At 35.2% G+C, this 11,181-nt stretch overlaps 1 protein-coding gene across 1 annotated transcript in view; it reads right to left on the bottom strand.

Annotated features, from left to right (window-relative positions):
- Positions 1–548: 548 nt before the first annotated feature.
- ATP2B1 (ATPase plasma membrane Ca2+ transporting 1) overlaps positions 549–11,181 on the bottom strand; it is a 129,085-nt gene continuing 118,452 nt past the window's right edge. Inside the window, exon 22 of the mRNA XM_019661437.1 lies at positions 549–4,241. Within this exon, the coding sequence (XP_019516982.1) occupies positions 4,216–4,241 (26 nt within the window). The 3' untranslated portion in view covers positions 549–4,215. The remainder of the gene's footprint in view (positions 4,242–11,181) is intronic.

Genomic DNA, 11,181 nt, shown 5'->3' with positions numbered 1-11,181 from the left:
GTACTAAAAGAAGTACAGAACACAACTAGAACCTCCCTTACTGCATGAAACATTTTTTATGAAATTTTTATAATACTTATCCTAAAAGAAAGATTACTTTCAAGGATCTTTCAAAGATTATTTTAGTTAGATGATATAATTATGCTAATAAAAGTATCTTTTTTTTTGGTTTACAAATGAATGTAACACTGGAATTTGAAAAGATAAAGGTTGCGCTGGGGTTTGGGCAACGGAGTCTTAGAGTAGCACAGGTTAAATGAAAGAAGGCAGCTGCAATATGACAGGATTTCTCTAAAAAACACCAGGAAGGAAAAAATGTCAACAAGCAAAGATGTACAGTAACCCCCCTTTCTTGTTCAGTTAATTTTACAAAGGGAACTTAATTCAAAATTCAATCATAATACATAAAACATATATAAAACCTAATTTGACAAAATGGAATACATCTCTTATGTCATAAGTACTTACATATACTCATAATTTAATAATTTTTACTAATAGAAAAATAAGGTATTAGTAATTAAAGTTCACTCAGTATTTCAACAAACTTGCTAATTTATGTTAATATTTTATTATAAAAACCAATTAAGAGTAATTTGATTCTGTTACCATAGAGTTCAGGTAATTGCTATTGACAAGTTTGCATTATTTAATGAAAAAATAAGCTCTTACAGTCAATGTGAAAAACGAAATTTTTCTAAAACCAAAACATTCCACTCCCATGGACTGCAGAAACCATCTATTGTGCTATAAGGATTGAAGATGGTGGGTAGGACTGTAAGGACAACATACCCACTTTCATTCTAGGGGCAAGATCGTGCGTATTAGAAACACGGATGCACTGTAACACAGCCATAACATTTCATGTACATTATAGAATTTTCATCAATCAAGTTTTTAAAATTTCAAGTAGAAAAAAGTAATTCCAAAATATGATGTTCGGATCAATTTAAATATTCAAAAAGTTCAGTCCCCATTCAGAAACAGATAAACAGTATATTTATTAAATGAGTTAAGACAAATAAACTTTACAAATAGACAAATAATAAAAGGCTCAGTGGCTAAAATAGATGGTAAGCATCATTGAAAGAAATCAACACCATCACGGTATCTCAGTTGGCTTACACGTGTAAAAAGAAATTTTCAGAGAGCAATTTCACAGAAATGAAGCCAGTTTTTTTTTTCTTATAAACAAATCATCATTTCTTGGTTCAAAACTGACATCTGTTATGAAAATTACCATATCACATACTTGTAAGATGACAAGGAGTAACTCATCTTCAAAGTGCAAGTAAGTCTATTTACAACCACGAAAAAGGCAATGATGAGGAGAAAGGATTTTTAAAAAATATACAAAGATTAAAAACATTTGGGATGCAAAATTAAACAATTTTTTAGTTAGAGGATAAAAGAGAAAAAGTGATTGAATTACAGATGCTGATTTCAGCTATACATACTATATAATGGGATCCAAGATCTTTTAACAGCTTGCTTGCATTCTTTTTTTCTACTTACATAATGCTCTGGAAATTTCTGATAGAAATTACAGTGTCTCAAAGAGAGAAATACACACTAAGCATGTCTTGCTACTACTTCATGGATGTCCTAAGACCCGTTTATGGATTCGAGTTGGTGTAAAAAGCCATTGCCTTGAGTTGAAAAATGAATACTGTAAAAGCTCAATACAAATCCTCCATAGCACATGCACTTCTAAATCTTTTGGTAATTACATTCATATTTAAGCATAACCAAAATAAAAAAGAAAACTGAAAACATTTCCCTTTTCTCTATTCCCTATGCCTTGTAGGCTTCTCCAGTTGATAGGGTCAATTTTTAGAGTTGAAAGGGTTTCTTCAAGATAGTCTAGTCCATTACCCTCATTTAGGGTAAATGCCTTTCCCAAGGTCATGCAGCACGTAAATGGCAAAACCGAGACTAGAAACCAGGTCTTGACTCCTAGCCTAGTATGCTTTCCAGCATATCATGCTACCTCTTTTTACAGTATGATTCGCTATAAATACCTGATGAATAAATGTACAATTACAAATGCTGACAGAGCCAATGTGTTTCTAAGACTTGCAGAGGATTACTGCAAAAGACTGATGGAGAGAAAAGATTTTCCCCCACCCACCAAAAATATCAAGCACCATCAACTAAATGTTTCTTTGCTGGGTCAGCACTCTCAGATGTTGTAGTAGTCCTCGTAAACTTTATGTCAGCCTGAGGATTGTGTATCTGGTGAAATCTGGGCCCTAACACAATGCCAGTTCCTAAAAGGTAAAGATGAGGCAAAGAAGGGGAGAAGGTAAACAAAAGAAAGAAACAAAGACTTAATCCGATTGGCTTAGAAATCGGCATTCCCGCATATGATTATTGTATCTAAATATTTTGAGGACCTTTTTCACCTTTTCATATAATCTCATTTTTATCTAATCTGTTATTTGGCCACTTAAGAAGTAAAATAAATATATCAAAGACAATGGTGGTCATTACTTTTTTTAAACTGTGAGACTATTTTAGACAAACTAAATTCTATGAAGAATATGTCAAATGGTAAAATTGTAATATTTTTTCTTAATCTGGTTCTATTAGATTATCACCAAGGAATTAAAAGCGGTACTTCATGGGGCTGTTACCATCTTGAAATTTATTCCAATTGTGGTTAAAGAGAACAGACTAATGTAACATCTATGCAGAATTCAGTAAAGAAGCTGAAATTTCTTTAAAAAAACATTGCCGTGAATTTATTTAATAAAAGGGCAGATTTATTTATGTTTACAAACAAGTTTCAAAAACAAAAGGGAAACATGTACGCTTCTACTTATTAACCTTTTTCAAAATGCCAACAGCCCTCATTCTGTATGAAGGTTCCTAAGGATTTATTAGAAAAGTCAATACAGTTCACTCACAGTTCACCAAGACAGCACTGAACTAACATGTTTAGACAAAAACAAAAAGGACTAAGGTTCTCTTGTAGTTTGATAGTTTGATTTAATTTAATTTGCCTGAAATAACAAAAGCATTTCAAGCATCTTTCATTATGCAGTTGATGTCCCGAATTAAACAATCTACTAAATTCTGAACAAAAGGTTATTAGCAAGTTTTCAAAAATTTTAAAAATTAAACAGTTGTTTCAAAACCATTAAGTAGTAAATGTATTTAAGAAACTAATTAGGACAGATGCCATAACTTCATTAGAACACCACTGCTCATGTTTTTTTTGTTTTGTTTTGTTTTTTTGTTTTTTTTTTTAAACAAAGCATTAGTGTTATCTATTTGGCTATTAGTATTAGCAATTTATCTACAATATTTAACAAGTTAAATTGTAGGCAAAAATTTAGTACAGTTTCAATAGAAACACCCTTTTTTTTTTTTCCTGAAAATACAGCAGTATTTGAAGGACTAATTTTTCTCTGCATCAGTTATAAGGAAGCTTCCCATCTATGAACAGGAACAAAAAAAGTATCTACAAACCTTGTAAACAGATCTGTATCATTTATAAACATAAATAATCCAAATTATTAACAGCCAACAGCAGAAATTAAAGTATCAATTCAATGATCCAGGGCTCTTTGCTTGCCCAGCGGTAGTCCTCCCTCTCTCCCATCAAGGACTGAGATAAACTAAAGCTCTGCTAATACACTGTGCAGGACCATTCTTAGGTACTACTGATGATCCACAGGTCAACTTATGGTGAGTTACTGTTTATCTGTCAGTTCATTTCTCCCACCCCCCCAAAAAGCACCCTCAGTCTGGCAGAAAGCTTTGCTTTTTTTTTTTTTAAAAAAATAAATCTACATTCGTACAAGTGTGTCTTCTGTTGAAGTCCAAAGACAAGAATACGATCTTGTCTGTCACAATATGTGAAGAGACCCAGTTTCAATTTGTTTCTTTACAATGCAGCTAGTGTGTTAACATTCAGCTTACAATCAGAGTGATGTTTCCAAACTATGTAGTGGGCTTCCTGGGGATGAAGAGGTAGCAGACTTATTCATTTCTATTGTAAGGTAAATCCCGCTGTCAACAGCATTGTTATTTTTGTTGGGAGAGGGAGGAGGACTGGAGTTACGTTTTGTAGGAGCATCGTCTTCTGCGTCAGTGTCATCAATAAGAGGGATATGAGGCTCTGAATCTTCTATCCTAAACTCAGGATGTGTCATAAAGTTGTGAATTGAACTTCTTGATTCCGGTTTTTCTAACCCTTCATATAAAGAACTACGAAATGCATTCACCACTCGAATCTGCAAATACCAGAAAACAGAAAAATGTCAGTACACTGTTGGCTGAACTTAAAGATGGTTCATTTATGAGTTTGAATCCACAAACAGCTAGGTATGAGTGAATCATATTTGCATGTAATGCAGTGGAACTTGCAATACACTGTAAAAAAATGAATATTTTAGTAGGACACTACAGAACAACAAAACCACATACTCTGAGAATTAAGAGATACAGAATTCAAAGTAATACTAAGAAAAATCTCATTGTCACTGGCTAAAAATTTAATAGCCATTTTATAGGATTTTTTTTCCCTAAGAAAACAAAATCAAACGAAAAACAAACAAAACAAAAACTTAACCATACACAAGCTTTAGCTGATTTTTAAAAATTAAAAAAAAATGTAATTTTGAAAACAACTCAAATAAGTTAAAGTCAAGCACAGAGGGTTATTATTTATCATGCTAGGAGTTAGGGTGTCACCGACTATGAAAAAGCCAAGCAAATATAAGCCAAATGCCACAATGAACTCACATCTGCCCCACTATTCCCTTAATTAAAAAATAAAAATAAAGACAAAGCCCAAATATCTATAAAATGCCATTAAACAGCTATAAATATTTGAGTATATGCCATTTGTCTATAAAGTGTTATAGTGTTTTTCTCTATAATAGAATAAAACTTAAAATCAATTTATACACGGTAGTTCACTGGAAAAAACAGACTTAAAACAAAAAGAAAAGCAGAAAACAAACAAAATCTACGATTCTTCTGTCAAATATTTCCCAAGAAGAAGAAACAATGTTTTCTAGCATTTTTGCCTCTAAACATAAAGCTCAACGATTAATTCGCCCTTCTTCTCAGAGGTCTGCTGTATGGATGAAAAAAGATTAATGGGGAATTAACCTAAAAATATCACTGCACACACTGACATTAGGTCTCATTAACCCAGTGTCATACAGGCTTAAAAAAAAAAAAAAAAGGACAAAATCCAAATAGTTGAACATCTACTATGTATCAATTTAAATAGTATTTGCTTTTGTTTTGATTCTAATGAATTGTTTAGTAATGAAGACATCATTTACTCACGTTAAGAGAAGTAATGCACATTCACATTCCATATAAAAAATGTAGTCACCAAAATCATCTCATAAAACAATAGGAAAGAAATAATTTCTTCAAAAAGATATTGGAATGTATTTTTTCATTTAAATATATATTTTAAAATGTAAGAGTTTATGCCTACTTCTATTTTTAATTGTATATACCAGGGGTGCCAAAAAAAATGTGTACAAGTGGACATTTTGGTCAACGTTGCTCAAGCAGTAGTTCCCTGTTATCAGAAGCATCTGGACGCTGATGGTAATCACTTTGAGCACCTCTTGTAACTGCAGAAGTCAAACGTGACTTGTATTCATCTTTTGTTATTGGTATATATTGAGTATTATAATTTTAATACAATTTTCCTTTCTTAAAATGTGTCTCCATTTTTTTGGCACCCTCTATATTTAAGGTAGACAAGCTGATGATTTGATATATGTATGTACTGTAAAATAACTGCTATGATCAAGCTACTTAACATATCCATCACCTGTTACCGTGTGTGTGTGTGTATGTGTGTGTGTGTTGAGAAGTTAGGATTCTACTCTCAGCAAATTTCAATTATACAGTACAGTAGTTACCATGCTATCCATTAGATCTCCAGAACTTACTCATCTTGCAAAACTGAAATTTGCACCCCTTGACTAACATCTCCCTACTTCCCTCTACTCCCTGTTAACCACAATTCTACTCTCTGCTGCTATGAGTTTGACTATTTTAGATTCCCAATTCTGAGAATTTATCCAAAGGAACAAAAATCAGAATCTTAGACATAACTGTACTCTTACAATCCTTGCAGCATTACTTAAATAGCTGAGATATGGAAACAACTTTAATGTCCACTGACAGGTAAATGGATCAAGAAAATGTGGTCTATTCACACAATTCAGCCTTAAAAAGAAGGGAAAACTGCCACTTGCAACAACATATGCCCAGTTCTAATTGAAACCTCCTCTCTTCTCAAAGTTGTCTTCCCTGATTTACTAAGCCCCTTCTGTAGGCTGCTTTACTCCTTGTTCTTTATACAGAGAACAAGTACAGCACAGCTGACTGAGGAAGACAGAGGAAAAATATCTGGGCGTGAATTCCAGCTCTGCCACTTACTAGCTGAGGAACCCTCGGCAAACAGATTTCCTCAACAATAAATGGGAAATAACAATGGTACTTGCCTTATGAGGTTTTCATGGGAGATTAAATCAGTGCACGTACAGGCTCAGGACAGTGTTAGCGCCCCAGTGTCAATGGCAGGGCTTCTCAAACTTGACTGTGCACATGAGGCACCTGCGGATCCTGATAAAATGCAGGTTCTGATTCAGCATTTCTAACCTGCTCCCAGGTGACACTGAAGCGGCTGGGCCCTCATCCATACCTGGGGTCACAAGCCGCTACTCCACGCTGCACTGCGTTACCAGATGCTATTTATAATTCTATTCTACTCATGTGTTTATACTTCAGCCCCTTCATGCGACTATTAGCAGCACATATTTTCAATTTCCTGTAATGCGCATTCCCCCAGATGTACAATGTTTTACACATGGTGTGTAAACAATGCTTGCTAAATATACCATTACAATCATTCATGTAGTTTTATTGTGAAATCTTACAATTCACATTTTATAAACGTGGACATTTAACAAGTATCCTGTCTTAAGAATAAACTACAGTTAAAAAAGCAAAAAGATAACTTTCTCAAAAAAAAAGGGAAAAATATCTGTTGGTGTTGGTGTCAGTGGTCAGTAGGCATGGAGAACACAAATTGGGAGGACCATGATGAGAACTGCTGACCATGACCCTGCAGTTGGTGCTTATCTGACTTAGTTGCGGAAAACGCTGCTAATAGAGCTAGAGAAACAGTGAAGTGTTTTGTTTTGACCAGTCTTGGTAGAGGGGAGTAGTAAAGAATCAAAGGGGGAATAAATCAATTTTTGGAACATGCTAAATTTGAGGAGCTGTAGTACCCCCAAATGAAAATATCCAGAGCTTAGGAGAAAGGGGTGAGCGTAAACTAGAGATCTAGGATTTAGCAAAGCTCTATGAAGGGCAGAGTGTAAAGAGGAAGCAGGTGAGAGCAGGCAGTATGTGTGTGTACACACAATTTACACATGCACACAACAGCCATACCTGTGGCAGGTAAAATTCGATGAGATTCCTTTTTACCAAAAATTTTCAATTTGGGGAAGTTTTCTTTCCGAAAGAATTTACTAAGTTATTTGAGAACATCAGAGCTTGAAAGGTTATTCGACATACTTTATTCTAACTGCTTTATAAAAGATAAAGCGGAACAACTTGAGAGGATGTTGACCTGTCCTATCACTCCTAATCAGCGCCAAAGTGTCTTAGAACCAAGTTATCTGGACTCCCAATTCCAGGTTCTTTGGAAGTCAATGAAAGAAGAGAACATGCGGACATTAACTTTATAGCTAACATCACTAGAATAAAATACTTCCTAAGATTAAGGTGAATGCGGTCTTCCTCTGACCCTACTACTTAGCCACATGATGACTGGACATATGAAAAAGGACAGCTCGGAAATGCTCCAAAGCAAAACCATTTCAAGGAACAGTTCTCCTACTAGCTACATACAATAAAATCTAGATTGACCAGGGGTCACTGAATCAGATTTGCTTTACTCTCTACTCATGAAGAACATAATAAGCACTCCTGATGTAAAGCATGATGTTGAGCTAACTTCCACTTGCTCTGATCTCTATTACCTTCTATATGTAAATCCTCATGGTACAGTAGGAATTCTGAGTAACTAAAAAGCACAACTGTGTGCACAATATTTTAGGTAGGTAGGAAACTATTTTGATACCACAAAGAATTCAGGTTAAGCAGGAAAGTAAGAAGTAACCTTAACTATGTATTTTTGATAATCCAAGCCTTACTGTTTATTTTATAGTCTTTTAACAATTCCTTTAACATTTATTGAGAGCTATGTACAACATAACTATAACTCCTAAAATTATTAAAATTAAGAAAGATCCAATAATCCCTACATCAAGAAAAATTTTTAAAGAGTAATATTCAGAGGAAAACATTGCATGAAGCTTACATGGTAAATAAAAAAAAATCAAAGTAATTATCATAATCAAAGAAATTATAAGAAACTGAAAATGATTATCAAGGCAAACAATACTTTAGATTTAAATAACACATCAAAACAAAATCATGTACCGTGCTAAACCATCCATTCTCCTAAATACAACCCTAACTGTTGGCAGCAGAAAATAACAATACTATTGCCCAAAAGATGGTATCCAAGGGCAGCTCAAAAATGTAAGACAATTTTAGTCACTAGCTGATATAGCTAACCTACAACAGAGTACCCATTTCTTAAACTGGTATTCGTCCTTAGTTTTAACTAGGTACACTAACTTAAAGAGTTGCACTGGTAAAACAAAAGATACTATGCACCAAGAAAGAAAATCCTAGGTTGTTTTCCCAAGTTGGGTATTTGCTCATCGCATTTTCTCAAAGGAAGACCACATGTGCTATGTGCAATGTTTTACTCATCTGGAACAGAAGTTGGCAAACATTTTCTGTAGGGAACCAGAGAGTAAAATACAGGTTCTGTGAGCCACACAGTCTTTGATCCAACTACTCGGCTCTGCCAGCAGAGTGCAGGAAGTACCATGGACGGTACTTCCATGAAGGTGCATGACTCCGTTCCAACAAAAATCTACTTTCAAAAAACAGGCAACAGGACAGATCTGGCTCACAGGATACAGTTTGCTCACCCTTCACCTAGAAGACTAAATTTTCTTTCAATTTCTCCTTCCCAGGAAGGTTTAACTATTAATTCAGCAAAAGAATTTCCCAGTGGTGAACACTGATATTGAATGATATACTTCATTAAGAAAGAAAAACTACAGAATGTTTTCTCTGGAGATCTTCAGGAGTAAAGATCTAATCAATGAGAGAAAAAAGGTGATCACTCCAGAGATGTTTCAAGCCTAGTATACGACAAAGTTGAAATGGGTTATTATTTCTTTCATTTAGCAAAGACTCCTAATAATATTTCTAAAACTATTCTAGTGTATTAGGGCAGGAACACAGTGACGAAATCAAACCTTTCATCACACTACTAACACTACTAATTAATTCTATATATTGGCGTATGTTCTGTACCACCTAAGACAAGGTTTCACCAGCAAGGTTGAAAGAAATTTGTGGTAACAATTACTGCAACTGTTAGTGTATAATGATATCCCCATGAATGAGATATGCATCAGCCCTCAATACCTCCTTATACTCTAAGAACGCAGAATAGAGAATAAAGAAATAACCATCTCAAACCATGGTGAAGCAACCACTACACTCCTGCCCTCACCACTCTATCACCGTGGCCACGTGGGGCCAGCAACTCAAGAGGTCCCATGTACAGTTGTGCTTCAGAAAAGAGCCTGGGACAGGTGTGGGCAGGTATGTCTTTGTGTAAAACAGAGTTGGTGACTGATCTGATACTTCTTATAAAGCCTGAAACACAATTGTACAGAGAAATAGAGTCTACCTGCGGTCACGTGACACCCCTCCAAATGAAAAGTCTCAACTATTTAAAATTTTGCTGAAATAAAAATAACTAGAATACATGTCACCCAGGAGATAAACTTGTCAGAAAAGTTTACCAGGAAAACAACCATGAGGAAACCATCAAAGAAATCCAGAATGTAGGATACTTTATAAGACCATTGGCTTAGATTCTTAAAAAAAAGTTAATGTCCTGAAAAATAAAGGTAGAGAAAATGGATCCAGGGTAAGAGACCAGAGTCCTAACACATACTGTCGACGATCCTTTCTTAGATTCTGGAGCAAAACAGCTATAAAGAGCACTTTGGGGGACAATGGAGAAATCTGACTATGGACTGTATATTAGAGTAAATGGTAGCAGTGTTAAAATTCTTAGATGTGATAACAGTATGATTATATAGGAGACTTCTTTTTCTTAAGAGGTATACGCTGAAGTATTCAGAGATGAAATGTCATGATATCTGCCACTTACTTTCAAATGGCTGAAAAAAGTATAGATTATTATAAAGATAAATAAAGCAGGTGTCGTAAAATATTAAGGAGTGGTAAAGGGTATTATTCATGTATTCATCATTCAATATCAAGTCTCATTTTGGATCCTTCTTATAGGATATAAACAGGTTCTCATCTTCCATCCGGCCTCATAACTTCTTATATTTTATTACTCATTTTTAGTACCAAACTATGTCGCTGAAGCCCACTTTCTTCAACTGATGAATTCTATCAGGAGTCAGCTAAGGAGTCATTTCCTTCCAGTAGTTTTTCCTGACTTTTCAGGGCATGTTAAGGACCCTGTTATAATATTCTGTGTTTTACTACCAAGCAGAATTTCCCAACTACTAGTTTTTTCCCCTCACTATGCTGCAAGGTTTTGAGGTTCTCGCACAGCCCTGGCATACGGTAGGCTGTCCACAAGTGTTTATGGAACACAACTAAAGAAATACTAATAGCAGGAGATGGAGGCATGAGTGGTAATAAGCCCTCAAGGGCCACAAAATCCACGGAGACAGGGAGGGAGGGACACAATTGACATTAGCTGTCCCAGGTGTAAGGCCGGAAATTTACATGTACCATTTCATTCAGGTAGGCAGTATCCGGGTAATTTTTAAAAGGCAGATTTCTATCTTTTCACGTATGTAACTTTAACATCCTGTCTAGCATTACGGGGTCAGTGTATCCTTAAAGCACTTGTCTGCTCTTTCCTCTGCCATGCTGCCTCTGCCTATCAGCCACGGACAAGTCGTTTCACCTCCAAGTCGGTTCTCACACCTGTAAAATGGGGGCGAGTTCCTGTTCTGCCTGTTTTACAACACGGTAAAAAATAACACATGA

Source organism: Hipposideros armiger, unplaced genomic scaffold (assembly GCF_001890085.2).
Source record: "Hipposideros armiger isolate ML-2016 unplaced genomic scaffold, ASM189008v1 scaffold_348, whole genome shotgun sequence".
Classification (NCBI taxonomy): Eukaryota; Metazoa; Chordata; class Mammalia; order Chiroptera; family Hipposideridae; genus Hipposideros; species Hipposideros armiger.
The sequence above is the reverse complement of the archived record's forward strand: the minus strand, read 5'-3'. Positions and strand labels throughout refer to the sequence as shown.